At 37.6% G+C, this 20,150-nt stretch overlaps 1 protein-coding gene across 1 annotated transcript in view; it reads left to right on the plus strand.

Moving 5' to 3' along the window:
- The window catches only part of LOC107713878 (serine/threonine-protein kinase 17A-like), a 35,850-nt gene that overhangs the window by 2,681 nt on the left and 13,019 nt on the right, over window positions 1-20,150 (plus strand). The window contains exons 2-3 of the mRNA XM_016519527.1: window positions 13,047-13,259; window positions 17,575-17,662. Coding sequence (XP_016375013.1) covers window positions 13,047-13,259; window positions 17,575-17,662 — 301 coding nt within the window. The remainder of the gene's footprint in view (window positions 1-13,046; window positions 13,260-17,574; window positions 17,663-20,150) is intronic.

Consider the following 20,150-nt stretch of genomic DNA (forward strand, 5'->3'; position numbering starts at 1 on the left):
ATTTTGAACGTGATTTTGTGTAGCTTGTCAGTGAACTACGGCTCTGTGTAGTAAATGCCGCTCCATCTGAACGCACGTGCTGGAGCTTTACTACTAATCACAGGAGCAGCTTTACTGACGAGATGATTTTCGATTTTTTGCACAGCCCTACATACTGCATTCCTTTGCCACTGTGCTTTGGGAACACCCAGCACTGACGGATCAGAACCAGCACTCTACGCCGGCCAAGCGCTTTAGATCAACAAATGTCTTCGCCTTGCCTGTATGGGAACTCATTCTGCATGCTGCAGATTAGACCCGAGATATTTGATGGGAAGAGTGCCATGTAAAATGAGAAGTGTAATTTTTCAAACATTTGTGCGACATTTTATCTTCTTGCATGTAAGTGCCAAGTTTCTTAATGCCGTGTCACAGATCCGGTAATGGCAGCGTGCCATTTACAGTTCTGCTGGTGTTAAAAAGAAAAATATGTAATTTAAAACCCTAAATTATATAAACTGCATAAAATGCATGTCACTGTGATTTTCAATAATGATTTAAAAGAATATTTACTCACCCTCAGGTCATCCAAGATGTACAGATGATGAGTTTGTTTCTTCATCAGGTTTGGAGAAATGTGTCATTCCATCACTTGCTCAGCAATGGATCCTCTGCAGTGAATGGGTGCTGTCAGAATGAGAGTTCAAACAAAAGTGAAAAGCTGCATGTTTGTAAAAAAAATAAAAAAATCCACCAAGACATTTTAACCATCACTTCTGGCCAAATAAGAGTCCATAATAACATATTTTTCTCCTGTACGCTCTAATATGTATTTTTGTCTTGATTCACAAGGAACAACTTTTTCACTGGAAAAAGTGTTATTTTGGATTATGGACTCATATTTTAGCCAGAAGCAATGATTTGAAGTTAAAATGGAATCAGGATTATTGTGGATTATTGTGACGTTTTTATCAGCTGTTTGGACTCTCATTCTGACGGCACCCATTCACTGCAGAGCATCCATTGCTGAGACACTGATGCAATGCTACATTTCTACAAATCTGGTGAAGAAACAAACTCATCTACATCGTGGATGGCCTGAGGGTGAGCACATTTTCAGCAAATAATTTAGGACACAAAATAGGGCTGCACAATATATATAGTTTCAGCATCGATATTGCGATGTGTGTATCCGCGATAGTCACATTGCAGGATGTGTGATGTTTAGCATACTGATCATTATATTTATACTGATCGTTTTCTTTGCTCACACCCAGACACCGTGTCTACACTGGAAATGCCGCTCCGCAACAGCTAAAGTCTGTCTACACTGGACATTGCAAATCATTTGAACTTTGTGTCAGCACGTCATAAATAGAACGAGGCATCAGTTTACTGTCGGGGATTTGTCGTGTCATGCCGCGCCGCATCCAGTGTAGACAGCATCACTGATTATAATGGGTTCTATCGTATTTTTGTCGTGCCGCTCGCGTCTGGTGTAGACACGGTGAGAGCCACGCAGATGCACGTGAACACTGAATTCCGTTCTCTTCCACATCTATTCGAGCCTGAAATGACTATACGTGTGAAATTGTCAAAATGCATGTCTCTGCAAGTATCCTTGTAAACACAGTTACTTATGGCTTAGGTGAAGGTAAACAATTGAGAAAGAAAATGGATGTGTAACAGTATATTGGTTCACAGCAGTTTAATGTTCCTGTTGCTTTCTGTGTCACGAATGCTAATCAAACAAAAGAAAAATCACTTTTGTTGCATTAACACAGATTTATTAGATTTAATTTATACAGTGAAGACTATGCAGTGTTATTTTATGTTTGATTATTCAATACATTTCTGTACCTGAATACTGTTAGACTTACTTGAAAATATAAAGCACTGTTTATTTCATTCTTTAGCTCCTGTCCGAGGCTAATTACCTGCGCTCTCTCTAGATGCCTGTTGCTGATTAATGCAGCACAGAAAAGCTGCACTTTCCCCCGAGAAACTCGGAGGAAAAGCTGATGTTTAACTAAAGTGCTCACTTGGCAGAAAATAAAGTGCTGCTGGCCTCATATAACACATTCATTAAGTGGAGTGTGGCGTGGCAGAAAACACACAGGGTAAAACTTGTTTTAAGCCTTTTTCGCCGCCGCCTTTAATGGCTGTAGGACATCAGTAAGGGAGCTGTGATGTCCTTCACAGCATAGTCCATCCCAAACTTACTTTGCTCTTTAAAACTGTCACTCATGATGAGAAGCAGCCTGCAGTGATGTTCCCACTGACAGTGATTTGAAAAGACAAAGCGACCGGAAATCATTCATTTTCAATGAGAAGCAACAAGAGTGACAGAAAGCACTGGGGATGCGACAGAGTGCTGAGATCAAACTATGGAAATGTAAACATAATGCAGAGACTAGGGCTGAACGGTACTGGGGAAAAAAAATTACATTTCAATATTTATTGCATTTCTGATTTTTGATTGGGGAGTGAATCTGCATAGACAATAAAAAAAACAAAAAACTGAAGAGTGTGGACTGTCCTTTTAGGGTTAAAATGTGGGTGTTCATGTACTCTTTATAAGAACCAGCTCAAACCTCTTTCAGTAACCATAAAGTGAACCAAATAAAGTTCAAATTAAATAAATAAATTAATAATAATAATAACTCCTTTCTACTTGAGTTTTCATTTGCCACATTCCCACTGTTGGACCTATTCAGTACGACTAAATAATATAATGAATTGTGATTTTATTATTACATAAAATAAAAAACAAAATAAGAAATATATATAAAAAAAAATAGGCCTAGTATTGTTATGAAGTGGAAAAATCAAGTAAAAATGATAAAGTAAATAATAAAAGTTGTCTCGTGTAACTGTAGAATTACTAAATATTTGTGGCTTTCGTTTTGCCGGGAAATGTTACATGTTCATCAGGATACTTTGCTTGAGTGTCACAGAGCGACTCGATTCACAATTAATAACCAAAGCTGCTCAGAGTCACTGAAACACTGGATGAGATGCAGTGCATATTTATATCGTATCGCAATATTGATTTAATTTGAAATATTGTGCAGTGGATGGATGTGTAGCTTGGTTGCCCCCCAGTTATATCATTGTCATCTGTGTGAAGTCCTCTTGATTGTACATTAGAGGAAGTATTGTTGATTTACTTTCATTCTGAATCCGTGATGTCGCCTTTAGCAGACAGAAGCGCAGAGACTCAAGAGGATTAAGGTATTTACCTCAAATCACCCATGTTGTGCGCTTCCTCAACAGATTATACTAAATTTCCAAGTTCAAAGTCAAATTAACCTTAAATAGCTAGTTACTGATCCTAAGTCTTTGCAGTGTTCAAATATTGTTCGTATGAACTAAACCTTTTAATGCTGGATAGCCATGTAATGAGTACAGATGGTTTGTGGGTGTGTCTTTGTATCTTCTGCCCTCTTAGGGTACGTTTACATGACACGGACTCCTTGAAAATGACTGAAAACACTGTTTTATGCATGCCAGGCCAGTAGTTGGCGATGTCACACACACACACACACACAAAAAAAAACATGGACACATAATACACATGCGCATGATGTCACCATTTTCACAGATTTGCATTTTTGTCGTTTACATGGAGACAATAACGATATTGCTTTCAAAAAACTTTTCAAATGTTTGCATTGATTTTAGCCATTTATTTACATCACAACAATGTTTTGGGGGCCTGACAGTGTTGGGGAAAGTTACTTTTAATGCTTTACAATATTGTGTTACTCCCTAAAAAGTTACTAATTGCGTTGCTTAATTACTTTTTATGGAAAGTGATGCGTTACGCTACTTTTGTGTTGCTTTTTCTCATCTGGCCTATAGGCTTGCTTGTTTGTTTTTAATATAAAAAAAGTTATATTTTTGGCAAATGTAAAAGCCCTCTCACACCAAAAGTGAAATTAATACGCCTCGGGCTGAAGGAAATGTTAATTCAGTCTGTACAGTAGAAGGCGCAGCTCAAACAAACCTTCTTATAAATTCTTCTTCAAAAAGTAATTTGTTATTTTACTAGTTACTAGAAAAAAGTAATCTAATTACATAACTCGCGTTACTTGTAATGCGTTACCCCCAACACTGGCCAAAACGCATAAAAAGTTTTCAGTTTTTAGTCGAAAACGATGTGGTGTAAACACTCCCTATAACTAGTACTAAATGATGTTTTGAAAAAAAGACTTTTTGCTTTAAATGCATAGTTGAGCTTTATGTATCTTTTGAATCGGGGATACAGAAAGAATAATGGCATCTTGTTGAATTGTTTCTCCATTGTCAGTGTTCTCTCACATGTAGCTCAAACCGTGTCATTTTTACACATCGTCCAACTGGACAATGGGTTTCCATAAGAATTTGTAAGATTTAATAACCTCCTTTGCTCAGGAGAAGACGCCGGAGCTGCCAATGTGATTTAAATGCTGCAAGGCTTCTAGACCAATGCAAGGTCTGTCGCTAAAATAACACTAAACAAACGGCAAGCATACGACTGACATCTAGTGCACTCAGAAATAGAATGCATATTCTGATACAACAGCGTCATTTATAGTCTTTGACTTGAATCTAGTGTCTGGTTTTATTTAGATAAGCATAAATTAGGGCTGTGCGATATGGACAAAAAAAACCTATTGCGATTTCTTTGACCAATTTTGCAATTTCGATTTTAATCAGGATTTTGACACACACAGACATGCTTTACAGTCATTAATGCATTCAGTGTGAATTTGAAACATATTTCCAAAAGAAAACCAATCAGAGCTTTATCAAGAAGCTGTAACATGTCTCTAGAACAGACATAAGGCAAAATAATCACTAAGTAAAGGTGTAACAAAATGTCTCTAGAATAGGCCTAGGGCAGGAAAAAAAAAATCCCGTGTCCAGGGATTTTGTTTGCCATGCATTGGTCATAGAGCTCTTTGTAGCGGTGCCTCAGGTGTTGAAATAGATTTGTTACGCCAGGTTACTACTCCGTCTGCAGTGCGTATACAGTATACGTATGTGGTGCAGAAGCAGCACGGACTCATTTTGCTTTTGCACAGGACGCGTTTGCAGTCCGCTCCTGATCCGCGGTTGTTTACCACAAACACAACATTTATCCATTATTTTGATTTCAAATCCAAACGTTGTTTCTGAAAATGCTTTTTCAGCATTGTGTTTCTCTTTTATCACAGTACAGTAATACAATCTTTCATAGACATATTCACGTTTAAACTCAATAAATATAACTTTGTTTAACTACTACCACGAGTGCCATCTATTATTGCCTTGTTTATCTAAAAGTGCACTTTTCCTTGTTTTAAATCTAGCCAAAAAGCCATGTGTTGACTGTGAAACAGTAGGCTTTAATTATATGCATTTATGGTGTAATTACTAAATTTCTGTGTCAATCCATGTTAATTTTTACCGCGAATAATGCGCTGTCACTTTAATTCAGCGCATGCAGCACAGCAGAAATAGATTCCGTGCGGAAACGATCGCAGCATGACTGCTGCAGACGCACCGCTCCTGGAGCGCACTGCCGGACCGCAATCGCGTGCAGTGTGAACGCTCTGATCCGTTAACATGGGCGCGGAACAAAATACGCACCACAGACGGAGTGTGTGAACCTGGCGCTACGTTTGTATGCCCGCCCGGTCTGTTCTGTTCTCGCGCTCCATTTAGGTGCGCTGCATTCTGATTGGTTCGGATAGCATACTGTGGGAGGTCGGGGGCGCGGAAAATCGTGCTATAAAGCGATTTAGAAATCGCGCATGCTCAAATCGCGATTTTATGACAATTTTGATTAATCGCACAGCCCTAGCATACATGCATTTAAAACCCTCTTATTCTGACAAACGACAGCCAATGTTCACGGTCTCAAATTCTGAATAACTTTCTAACTCGACTGAAAGCTGACCGTATAAACCAGGGGTGGCGAACGTCAGTCCTGGAGAGTTTTGCTTCAACCCTAATTAAACGCACCTGAACAAGCTAATCAAGGCCTGAAGGGTTACTAGAAAGCTGCAGGCAGGTGAGTTTTAATTAGGGTTGGAGCTGAACTCTGCAGGGCTGCGGCTCTCCAGGACCGGAGTTCGCCACCGCTGGTATAAACGGTGTACTCGAACAGACTATGAGTTTAATATGGGCTCCTTTTCACATAAACCGTGACCCTGCCATCAACCCTAGACCCGCACACATGAAAGCCATTGCGCTCGGGTGTTGTCTGCGGGTCCAGAGGCTCTGGAAATGTGCTGACATGACTGCGGAGAGAGACTGCAGCTCGATTTTAAAGACCCCAAAGTCGCCGAATCCAAATCACAGTCTGTTCCTCCAGCAGGCCCTCGACTTGGGTTAACCACACAGCACTTTTTGCATTCCATACAATAATAGAAGTCATATTTGACAAAACATCTGCACCACATCATGCAGAGTGTGACATGGAAATTGTTCGTTGGTCAAATTTCATTTCTAAATCATCTGCTCACGCTGCAAAATGTTGTCACGATTAGTTATAGACCGGGCGATTATGGGCAAAAAATTATCATGGTAAGATTTTTCATATCAGTAGATATTGATAATTATCACGATAAATGTCACAACTTTATTTCTTTCAAGTTTAAAGACCGATTTCTTCTCTTGAGTGAAATGTTTAACCAGATAGTTAATGGTGGTTTTAAACAATTTTTATAAACTACTTTTTTATTTTTTATTTTATTTATTAATTTTTTGTCAGAACATGACAAACACATCCCAAACAGTTCAACATTTCACAAATCTTAGGCACAATATTCAAAACATTTAGGCTGCGTTTACACCGGCACAAAAAAATCTGTTTTTTTGCTTACATCTGACAGATCAGTAACATTACTTTTCATCAGATTACTTTTTTCAAGTAACTAGTAAAGTAACACATTACTTTTTAATTTACAAGAAAATATCTGAGTTACTTTTTCAAATAATGCAAGTTACTTTGTTTCCATGTATTGACTGACAGCTCTGGTGTTGCCATGGTGACAGAAATCAGGAGTAAGTGCAGAGGCGTTGTGTGTGAACATGATCTTACTGTAGCTCTAGACTAAATATGAACATGTTTACTCATCTCACTCGCACAGAAACAGATTCAGTGTTCCTTCAAAATGAATGAAAAACAATATAATGCAAATTCAGAATATGATGCCAACCTGCAATAAATGTTAAATACAACTATCCTATATGTATTTAGTCCAATTTTATTAACCAATATCTTTGCTGCTTACCTTCAATGATCTAAGTCAACCATACTAATAAGTGAAAATTACTTTAGATGAACATTTGTTTCATTTTTTTACTGCTGCATTGCAAGTGATGAACTTTCTTCTCCTGCCTGCGTCCTATTCTTCATGCAATCCAGAATGCTTGAGTGTGAATTTACATTTCCTTCAGCCTGAGGGAATGAAAGGGCTTTTACATTTGCTAAAAAATAACTTTATATTAAGAACAAACAAGGAAGCCTAGCCCAGATGAGAAAAATTAAAGCAAAAGTACTGTAACGCATTACTTTCCATAAAAAAGTAACGCGATAAGTTACTTTTTTAAAGAGTAACCCAATATTGTAATGCATTATTTTTAAAAGTCACTTTCCCCAACACTGGCAACGATGGACTCTCCGAAGCTGCTTTGGCTGGTGTTATGTGAGGAGATTAGAGTTTCTTTCTCACATTCCCTCGTGGCTTTCGTATCCTGAGAAGTAGGACCAGATTAACGCAAGACCGTGGAAATGAAGGTATGCCAAAGCCACGCAGTCAAGGGCAGTGAAAGCCTATTAGGTTTTCAAAGGAGCGGAAGGTGCTTTAGTGTTTCTGAATCAGTCTCAATCAGAGCGATTACGAGGCCTTTGGGATTTTATGAATGCTGGCTTCTGAGTCATGCAGCTCAATCACCAACAGCCTCTTACTGTCATGTGTAGCTGCATGCTTTGTTCGAACATTTACACTACTGTAGCTGCAAGGTTGTATTTTTGTTTTTTCATTGCTTGTCATTTGCCTATTAGTTAGGCAGTTAATTTATATTCTAGATATGCACAATACACCATATCAGCTATTGGCTGATATTGTATGCCAAAATCCAATTTGGTGTTATATGAATAACATCATTGACATTATTGTCACCATATTGGATTTTGACATGCATATACACTGCCATTCAGAAGTTTGAAGTCCTATCTGTCTATCTATCTGTCTATCTGTCTGTCTATCTGTCTGTCTGTCTGTCTGTTGTTTTTCAAAACCTACATTTTTACTTTTTAATACTCCTATACATGTTAATACATTTTAAACAGCTTTTTTAATACAAAATAAATGCTTTTTTAAATTTTCAGTTAATTTTAATACCTCTTATTAAATTTTTGACTTGCAATTCTACATCCAGTTTGTGACCTGAATTAAAAATCAGTTTGCATTCAGAAATTTGTTTAGCAAGGATGCATTAAATTGATCAAAAGTGACAGTGAAGTCATTAATAATGTTACAAAGTTTTTGTTTTCAAATAAATGCTGTTCTTTTGAACTTTCTATTAATCTGTGAATTCTGAAAAATAAAATGTCACGGTGTCCACAAAACTATTGTGCAGCACAACTGTTTTCAACATTGATAATAATCAGAAATGTTTCTTGAGCAGCAAATCAGCATATTAGAATGATTTCTGAAGATCATGTGACTCTGAAGACTGCAGTAATGATGCTGAAAATACAGCTGCGCATCACAGAAATAAATTACAGTTTAATAGATATTCATGTGCAAAACAGTTATTTTAAATTGTAATAACATTTCACAATTTTGCAGTTTTTACTGTATTTTTTATCAAATAAATGCAGCCTTGGTGAGCAGAAGAGACTTTCAAAAACAAAACAAAAAATGACGCTACCTTTGTCCTCTTTGGAGCCTGAGACTTTTGGACCCCACTGACTCTTATGGACAGAAAACAGCTGAAATATTCAGTTAATATAATATCTTGAAGACGTAACTATTCCTTTACTGAAATTCTATAGTTGATTCTGAATTGATCACTGATCCTTTTGCTGCACCTTGATGTGGACAAAAAGAGCATCTTGTAACATCTTGTCTTTTCCATGGGTCACGTGTTGGATGGGTTTGTTCGCATATCAAATGACCAAATGAAAATCTTCCTGTCGTGAAGAAACCCATTACAGAGATGCTTAACTTTACAGCCAGATTTCATTGGGCCAGCTCAGAACAAGGACATTTTTCTCCCACTTACCCATTAATCTCCACATTTTTTGAAGGAATGAGGAAGGCAGTCCCAGCTGTGTGTAGTAAATCTGAGGAGATCTGGACAGAATGGGGATGGAAATAAGGAAAACGTCCTTTCCTGAACCCGTGACTATCACATGAGCTGGTCAGTTATGGTTATAACACGGATGCTTTAGCAGATCCACCTTGCTTTCACTTTGGCTTATGCTCAAGATGTTCTGCTGATCTTGCAGTACATTGGAGGATGTGCTGGAATTGCACTTCACTCATTTTGTCTATGGGCCTGTCCTTGGCCAACATCTGATACTGTCAGCCTCCAGAGACGTGTCTTCTGCCCTGAGAATGGAGCAGTTGTGAATAACTCGGGACATCACGCTGGAATTGTGGATCCCCTCTCGCAAGAGCCGTGTGTCTGCCGCGTTTCACATGCCACGCGGCTCAGGCGCGTTTGAGACTTCACCTGCTGCATTTCAAATCACTCTTGAGTCTGTTTTAAGGATTTTTATAAAGCGGATAGTTCAGGTGCTTGATTCTGATTGGCTGAGCCGCGTTCGAAGCTGTTGTAAATGACTCTACAAAGTAACAACACCTTTGTTTACGTTTGTGTGTTGCTCGGCAACCACTTTGTTACAGCCACAACTGTTTCTGAGGAGCTACATTGTTTGGTGGAAGAATACTGTTTTTATTAATATCATTACACTTTATTTGCTCTGTTTTATTTTGTGAAACCTTACTACGTATATGGAATAACCGTTTTATAAAAGCAATAAGCCCCGTGAAGCCGTGGTTTACAGTGAATTTATAACAGCTAAGGGGTTTTAGGTTTTTGCCGCTTATTGCTTTAGTCTAGTCGCTCTTTAGTCGGCCGCCAAGTCTTTTGTCAAATTTGTCAGATTATCATAAATTAAGAATTTAAAATTTAGTTTGGAATTGCTTTTATTACAGTTCAATTTAATTAAAATATTTACCTTATGTAAGTATTTAATAAAAAAATAATATAGTAAAGCCATATGTTGTTGTTGGTGTTGTTTGTTTATTATTTATAATAATAAAAATATTATTATTATTATTATTATTATTGTAATATAATAAGATATTTGTCTTTATTTTTGTTGTTGTTTTTGTATTGTAATAAGACATTTGTCTTTATCATAATATTTTGTTAGTTTAATAATAATAATAAGTTTTTGCCATTCTGGTCTCACTGTTCACATTTTTCAGTGCAGAATAGTTCAAAGGGGGAAAAAAAGAGTTTGGAATTGAGTCAATTAAGAATTCTCACTCTCTCTCTCTGGCTGATAGAATTGAATTAAATATCAATTAAATCAATCACTTTTTTGACTGACTTTGTGCTTCGATGGCTTGTCATGTCAGCTTCTGGCTGAACCAGTAACCTGGGTTTGAGAATGGGGTTCTCTGTTTGTGCATAATATAAAAGTCCTGCTGTGGCTGGTACAGAAATGACACGGTTCATCCTAAATCTGTGCAGTGCATTTTCGAATTAGTTAGTTTGAGCTTCCCTCTTTTCTTCACTTTCAAATGGCTTGTAAAAGTGCCGTGCGCATCTTACTTTCACTTTCAAATTAGAGGCAATTCGGTGTTGATTAAATTCAAGCAACAACAACGTCAAACTCAGAACTTTTATTAATAAAACAAATAAAAATACACCATGTATCCCTAATAAAATAACAAATTACTTAGGCTACACAAAGTTTAAATAGGTATATAAAACTGAAAATCAGCAAACACTGTGGAACCAAATAAATAAGAAACATAGTGCGTTTATTAGCAAAACGAATAAGAAAGCTTGGAGGCACGGCATATACACCTTGATGTAAAATAAAATAAATAAAATACACAAAGTTTAAATAAAGTAATCAGCAAACACTGTAGAACCAAATAAATAAGAAAGAATGTTTAAAAAAACTTCCAGTCAATAGGCTTTTCAAAATCTAAAATATTGCCAAACAGGCGCCTTTGCATTTCCTTTCTAAACAATCTTCTGCCATCGTCTTGTCTTTCTCACCTCACTCATGTCAGTCAGCTCGACTCACTCTCCTCACGTGATAAATAAAATCTGACTCCTGCTCTGTGAAATAAGAAACGAATATTTAAAAACACTTCCAGGGGGCGGTGCCGCTGTAGGCAAATGACGTAACCGGTGTTGCAGCTTAACACCGGTATAACCAAAAACACCGTCTATCGCAGCAAGCCTAGTTCACAGCTCAGCGGGACGGTGTCGTTTCAGTACACCGCTTTCTCAAGAATCCTCTCAGGCCACGTGTGTCCTCGTCTGCCAGCATGTATTCGAGTTTTCTCTCCTCATGTGCCCTGCGTCTTCAAGTTCAGCACTAAAAGTGGGACACAGAGGGTCAGCTTGGGCTTCGGGATGATTTCATACTGCAAATTTGCCACCGGGACAAAAGCACGTTCAGCCGCGGTGATAACAAGTGTGCCATCTTTAGACACACAGCAGCCTTTCACGTCCCTCAAACCCTCACGCTCCAGTCTTTCTCTCAGTCCAATGGAAAGGGGCCCTGAACGGAGTTGTTTTGTGTGTGTTTGTGACCCGCGCTCTTCAGTGGGATGCGAGGAAACGTGAGCCCTGCTACTACAGCATATCTGAAGCAGATCGGTGGAGTAAAAACACCTGCATGCTTCATTTTATGATCAGTTTCTCAGTTTCTTGCCCTTAAATGTCACTGGTTAGTAGTTTTACACGTAGAAGAGATAAGTCGGTGGTTCTTGATCAAGTTAAAGCCATCCTGTGAATTTAATTAGGCTCTGTGAGACCACCATGAAATTACGGCTAGGGGATGTGGCCAAAAATATTATCACAATATTTCCCCCCTTATATGAAATGATGTAAATATATATCACCATATTAATTTAGCATTGAATGGTTAAGGAAATGCTTTCCATTTGTTTGTTAGACCTTGAGAATGATTGTAAATATACCTTTTTTGTTCACAATTAAACTCCACCTAAAAAGATCCCTTTAGTTTAGGGCTCTATGAAATCCATTTATTTTCCCCCTAAATTCTGTTTTTGTTTGTTTGATTTATTGATTGATTCTGGATTTAATGAGTTTGAACTGATTTCAAATTTAATACTAAAATAGGAAATTAATCATGCTTTTAAAATGTAATCAAATAAAAAATAAAAATAAATTTACAACAAAACGTATTTATTTTTATTTTTCAAATAAAATGCATGCTGTATGATATTCATTCTATTCTATTCTATTCTATTTTTTGTTTAATAATAATAATAATAATAATTATTATTATTATTAGTAGTAGTAGTATCATCATCATCATCATCATCATTATTATTATTATTAGTATTATTATTATTTCTTTGAAAAGTATATTTTAGTATACATTGGTAACATATTTTAGTTACAATTTCTTCAAGTTAAACCAAACTTTTATTTTGGTGGTTTGTAGTGAAGGTTTATGAGTTTCATTGTGTGTTTGACTTAAATTTGTTATTTCTTAATTTTATTTAAACTCTGTAAATCTGCTGGAGTGACTCGGAGCAGCTCTGGAGATGAAGTTCATGTCCTCATATATTGAGACGAGCATCACGTGTTACTACATCACTCACTCATTCACACAGAGAGACACAGAACATGGAGATTTATTGCAGATTGATTTCTGCTGTGTGATCAGCTTAGATTAATCAAAATGTCCAGAGCTTATCATCATCATCATCCACATAAATTTTATTGCAATCGCAGTATGAGGTCGATGTGAAATCTTCTAACTGCTAACAAGCATTCTTCCTCTGGTTTTCTCTCCCCATCAGAGGAAAGTTTGCTGTGGTGAGGAAGTGTGTGGAGAAGAGCACAGGGAAAACATATGCAGCGAAGTACATGAGGAAGAGGAGGAAGGGCCAGGATTGCAGAACGGAGATCCTTCACGAGATCGGCGTGCTGGAGCTGGCAGCGGCCTGTCCACGAGTCGTCAATCTCCACCAGGTCTACGAGACGGCCTGCGAGATGGTGCTCCTTCTGGAATAGTGAGTAACTAATCAATATCGATTCTTAAAGTGCCTATTATGGGTAAAGAAAGGTTCATATTTTGGTTTTTGGGAGTCCCCAACAACAGGTTGACATGCATGCAAGGTCAAAAAACACTTTCATTGTCTTATAATATGCATTTATTTTTACCTTACTTGCTCAACGACTCCCAAACGATTCGCTCAACGATTAATTTTTCCAAACCCCTCCTTTGCGTGATGCTAATCTGCGGTGATTGGTCCGATTTGAACATGCCTGTGATGCCTGATAAAGCAGCGTTTGTGAGCGCAGTGCTGCTTTGTGTATGGCAAAGCCCAGCGTAGGGCTTACACCCAGCTTTTTTTCGTCTAGCTGGTGCAACCGGCCCCAAAAGAGGCACCTAGTGGCAATAGTTCCGGAGAGTTCCGGTCCTTGATTCTGATTGGCTGAGCCGCGTTCGAAGCTGTTGTAAATTACTCTACAGGCTTCTTGGGGCTTATTGATTTAATTAGCATTTTCATTCAGACCAACGCGAAAAGACCAACAAGTGGGCGGGCAATATGCTAATGTTTCATGTTGACGTCAACATGAAACGGCTTGGGATTCGTTTAAAAAAAGACTCGTTTCAATGATTCAGAGTCGACTCTTTCTTTTGAGAGACAATAACTTTATACACGGTGCACTTTCAGATCTAAAACTTTGCAGGATGTTTTCATTCACTTAGAGCTGTGTTACACACTGCATGAAAGGTTATTTTCAAAAATCCATAATAGGGGCACTTTAAATCTCAAGGTAGATCTTTTTATTCAGTGCTCCTTTCTATAGTGCTTTTTATATAATACAGATTGTGTCAAAGCGGCTTCACAGAGATAAATGATTCTGATATTTTCCTGTTTATGGAAACCCATCTTATGGAGACAATAGAGACATTATTCGGATCTATTCAGTTCAGTGTTCGTTCTGGTCAGACTGGGCTGCACGATGAATAATATTTTAATCATGATCACGATTTCTGCTTCCCTTGATTTATTAAGAATAATCATCTGCGATATTTGCCCGCTGGTTATTAATCCTGAATGCACTTCATTGTAATTTGGCATTTGCATTATCTTGCATTGGTAACAAGCAGCATTCATGGTGGCGGTTGCCAGATTTCAAGAGTTTCAATCCCCCAATTAGAACTTTTCTTTTAAATCTGTTTTTTTCTGTCCAGTTGTTTACTTAATCTTCCCAACCTGACTAAATAATATTCGTAGTGTCGAGTGTCTCGCATCAAATAACCATAATAAACTTAGTGTTTTAATTTTGATAAGAAACAAAGTCTGCTTTCAAATTCAAATTCAAACAATGTATTTAATGTGGCATGACAGATTGCTGTATTTGCCTCCGTTCAAACACCGATGTTGATATCAAAAGTCATTGGTTATCGAGTCTGTTAGGATCTCATTCAGTCTGTGCATTAGTGATTTTGCAAGCTTGTGAGTATAAACTGTGCCGTGCCTTACTCCGTAATCAATGGCCAGGATCACGTCAGGCTGTTAAATATTGAGGTGGAATCCCATCCTATCCAATTAAGAAAGTACATCGAGACTGAGCTCAGACCGCAGACCCGAGGATCAGCGGAGGTAAATGAGCAGTACTCTGAAATACGAGACGAACACGAGTACACGGAGAGAAAACAAGAGTGAGTGAAAACCAAAGAGCACTAATCCACCTATAAACCCCCCAGAGCGAAACTGAGCACGCCTCAGTAAGCACTCGCTATTCCAGCAACGTTCAGCATCCACACGCGCACACACACACACACACACACACACACAGAGTTATTGTGGTAATGCATGCATGTGCACTGGCATATTGGGTTTCCCTTGCAGCCAAATGCTGACATTAACAGTGAACTTTGGGCTATGGGACTAGGGGTGGAACGGTTCGTGGAAAAAAATCGAACCGTACGGTTCTCCACACACGGTTTGGCACACGCTAGGACCGCGTTTCATCTTAAATCTGACAACGCATCTGTAATATGGTTTGCTATAAATAACACGTAAAACAAACAGGGTTTGACTAATATAGGCCTATGTTTCTGTTGATGGATGCACATTCTGGCTTCCCAATACATTACAACAACAGTGATGGAAAAAATAAAAATAAAAACGTGGACAAACCATTCACTCTTGTTCAATGCGAATGCCGTATGCTGGAATATGAGCATTTATTCCGTCTTCACCCGGGTGCAGATAGCGCGTGCGCGCATAGGTGAGACCTGAACAGCACACGTTGATATCTGTGTTTGAGCTAAACTCGTTTAAGCTTTGCCAGTTTAAACATTTCAGAGCCAGAAAACGCGAGCTCGCGCGCGCAGTGAGAAGATTCGTGCGTGCGCTCATCCGAAGCTCGCAAACCCGCGCCTCAGAACGCGCACAAATATTAAGCTCTCTCTGAAGTATTGTGTTTAAATGGACAAATTCACACAAAAATTGTAAAAATGCGTGTCTTTGTAATATAGCAGACATAGCCGGCTGAACGTACTGTATCAGTGCACTGGATCAGTGCTTCTCTTAAAGTGACAGCACTTTCTTAATATTAATCAAACAGTAACAACAAAGAAATCACTCACTGCTCTTGATTGAATAGCTTTTGTAACTTTAATAAAGATTAGTCTTTAATTTATACAGTCAAATATGCAATGCTGTTTTACATTTCATTACTTTATTCAATGTCTGTACCTGAAAACTAATGTTAGACCTACCTAAAAAACTGTTTATTTTATTTGTATCTTTACTCTATTGTATTTATTTGTGCTGTTGCTTGTAGTTATATAGATTATTCTTATTTTCTTTATTTTTATTTGACAGTATAGTTTTTGCCTAAATACCAAACTATACCAAAACCGTGATACGAACCGAACCGTGAGTAAGTTGAAACGTTCCACCCCTATACGGGCCAAAGCATTTCTGCTGCTCATCATCTTTACTATATAGTGTATAGTTATACAGTTATATAATATTCTAATTGTTGTTTTAACGATGTGCAAGCTGACATTATCAGGTATGTCACTTGCAACAAACAAACAAAAACACATCTTTAAAATCCAAAGGCATTTACTGCTTAATGAAGCCTGTTAGAATATAAATAGAATGCCTTTTATAATTCAAGTTATGAAAACAAAAATATTGCTGTATGGGTATTTGTTTCTTATTAGATATGATATAGTTAAGTAATATCACACAAGCAAGAGGACTGTTTTCCTGAAAATTAGCACGAGTGTGATCACGAATGTCATATTTACTTATACAACCGTTCAAACAATATGAAGTTAATATTGATGGAGTTACATTTTAGACAGAATATTGCCTTTTTCTGTTTTGCCAACAAAAAGAGATCCAAACAAAGCCGGAGAAAAACATTTGTGCATCTCAGAGAAACACAGCGATGTTCCATTCCTAAATTAATCTGTTTCTGAATGAATCATTTGAGTCAATGATGATTCAGCCATTTTGAATGAGTTGTTTGATGAATGATTCAATGAATCACTCAATCTCCTCATTAAGAGACCAGCTGTAAATACCAGCCCTGCCTATAACAAACATTTAGTTTATCAATATCAATATATATATTGCTAATGTAATATTCATTCAGGAACGGAACAGCACAGTGTTGCTGAATAATTTAATCATTTTTTGAACAAATCATTTGAGTCAATGATTCAATAATATACTGTATATATAAAGTCAGCCGTTTGCTTCATTTCTAAATGAATAAGCTATTTTGAATGAATCGTTTGATGAATAATTCAATGAATCACTCAAGAATCACTCATTAATGGACTTGCCATTACTTATTGGCGGTTTTAGTGTCATATTTATTTATCCATGATGGGCCTAAACCAGCGAAGGTACAAGCACAAAAACAAAATATTGTTTAATTATTATCCAAAAAAAAATCACAAAAAATAGAGAATTTTTTTTTGGGTCAATATCACACAGCCCTACTCAATATCTGATGTGTGTGCTCCAATTCAGCCAATGTTTTCATCCCATTGGTGGTCATATGAAGCAGATTTGATGCTCTAGAAAGGTCACACTGACAGTTGATTTCATTTGGCATGAAGTGGGTCACACATTTCTGGCTTCCACTCAACCATGTCCTCTCCCAGACAATGAGCGCCGATGGGATTCAGCTCCGTCTCGTCGGACATTGTGTTTTGATCTGGAGTTTGATGGATTCATCGACTAATATAATTTGGAGCAGATGATCTGCATTATTTCATTATGGCTCTGCGCTCGTATCTTTCAAAAGATCAAGCAGCAACTAATTCTTGGTTTTTTGTCAAAGTGCATTGAATCCCTACAAGTATGTCAAAGCATTTGCACTTTGGCATTGGGATATAATGCAAATCCTGTTGTGGAAGAGCAATAGAGAAGCCATGAAATAATGGACTGTGATGAGGAAGAGTTGATTGTCTCGCGGCGTGCGTGACCGTATCGACGGGTTCGTTGGTCAACACCAATCCCATTTACTCCCGCGACTCCCTGCAGGCCGATCTATATCAATCGACTGGGTTTGGACGAGCAGTGAGGTCACTCTCGTATCCTCTCACCCACCAGCGATAGCATGTGCTCGGCTGGACTGAGTTCAGATCGCTCATCATCTGCCCACACGACTGTCCTTCACCAGCAGCTGTCTCCAAACATGCAAGCCAGAGAAAAGGGGAATTTCCAGAATGCATTGTTAAAAAATAAATTGGAGTTTTCTGCCACTTTGGCCAACATTGTTCAGAATTTATTGCATGCATAACTATGTTTTACAGTTTGTGCATGGACTTTATAAAGCAAGACAGGTGTCATTAGTTTCACTTGCTTAGGTTATTCTTGCTATTTCCATCATGCACACTTCAAAAGTCCAAATTATACTTCAGTTTTGATCCAGATGCTCAAAGCGAGGAGATTTTCCCACTGAGAAAAAAAAAATAACCTAAGCAGCAGTGTTACTGATTGCACCACACGTTTACAATATGTTTGTCAATGACGCTCAGTTTCTGTAGCGCTTATGTTTATCTTTAGTGGTCGATCTTTACATCTTTCCCTGTCTTTGAATAAATAAATGCTTGTAAATGGTGGATTCATTATTATTCTTAATGAAAAACACAACAATAAAATAGTACAGTGGTACTCTTGTTTATGTCGAACATATACGTTTTGTTAGCAAAAATATGACAAGTGATGTACGTTGTTGCACATAACATGCAACAAAAATATATTTACTTGGGCCAGCAATTAAGAATTAGTTCTTATAACTTAATTCATTCTCGTTTTATTAAATTGTGGTCATTGATTTTTATTTTTATTTCATTGAAATAAGGGAATGAATTGGTACATGGCCATCATTTAATAAAGCAAAGCAACTAATTTTTAATTCATGGCCACAATATATATTTTTCATGCATGTTGTGTAGGGATTCATATTTGCAGATGTTGTAACGCAAATAAACCTGAATAAGATTGTTGGATTTTCCCCTTATTTTAAAACAAAAACATTATTATTTTTAATGAAAAACACAACAGCAATAAAATAAACAAAGACAAATGCACGTCTATTAAACATAGAAATATTGGCAGGTAGGCGTGTTTGCTTTTTGCCTTGACACCAAATCTATCATCTCTCCTTATATTATCATGTGATACGTGAAATCTGACATGTGTTATCAGTTCATCCCTTTACAGTGTTTGTGCTGGGGTGGTTTTCAGCAATTATGACTGATAAAAACCAGGCCATCTGCAGTAGTTTGTTGTTTTGTCTCATCACTTTACACACACACTCCTTTTTTCTTGACACTGTTTTAATTAGGCTAATCTGCATGTATAAGCATAAGTGCACCGGATACAAGCTCTCTGGTATCGTGACGACTCTACAAATCTCAGCAGTCGATACAAACCCATCCCACTAACAGCAAGGCTCAATATAATTTGTGATGCACGCTAGGTCACACATGCTGTGCACAGCCTAAATCTGCAGTGGATTAGTCAAATTGCTTCTAAATAAATAAATATAAATAACTGGAGCAGTTGGTTTCTGCAGAGTGAACATAGCTGTGTCAGACTGGCAGGTCAGCTGAGACCGCACACATTTGAATTGTTTTATAGAGTGACCAGCCTTTAGTAATTGCAAAGTGGGCGTGACCGAATGGGATCATGTTTAAAACCACACCAGGTTTTATCAGCAAGTAACTGATGAAATATAACATCCACGGCCCTGTTTTAGACGGCAATTGTCAGTGAGCTGCTGATTGCCTTCATATGGTGCATTAAAACTGCTCTGACCGCATCTTGCCAAGACCCCGGGGGGTCGGAGGGGCCATTAGGCAGATAATAGATTACACCGGCAGATTAGCATCCTAAGACAAGACCAAGAACCTGCTGCTCAAGCAAATGTTCAACTGTGACCCCAATAACCAGCATAAGCATTTCTGTCCAGATGAGTTCACCTGGGGTCTATAAACCTGTCCAGATAGGCCACGTAAGGTCATCACGAGTGAGAATAAATGCATGCAGACAAGTCAGACTTGGTCTACAAAATCGATTGCATTAACAAGCTAGTAACCCAACAACGTAGAACCTTTTAGACTCCATAGCCCCCTTTATCAAAGACAATATTTTATTTTGAAAGCTTCAAACTTTATTTATGGAAACTAGGAATGGTAATATAATAAAATAATTATAAATAATTCAAATAATACAATTTTAAATAACTGATTGTTCTTCACTAGTTAATTTTTTTTCAAATTATTTTCACCCTACAAATAGCAATTGCTACCAGTATAATAATTTTGATCATTAAAAGATAATTATTTTACGTCATTTATTCTTTTATTCAACAAGTATGCATTGATAAAAAAAGTGACGGTAACAACA

Source organism: Sinocyclocheilus rhinocerous, unplaced genomic scaffold (genome assembly GCF_001515625.1).
Source record: "Sinocyclocheilus rhinocerous isolate Xijiao unplaced genomic scaffold, SAMN03320098_v1.1 scaffold642, whole genome shotgun sequence".
Lineage (NCBI taxonomy): Eukaryota > Metazoa > Chordata > Actinopteri > Cypriniformes > Cyprinidae > Sinocyclocheilus > Sinocyclocheilus rhinocerous.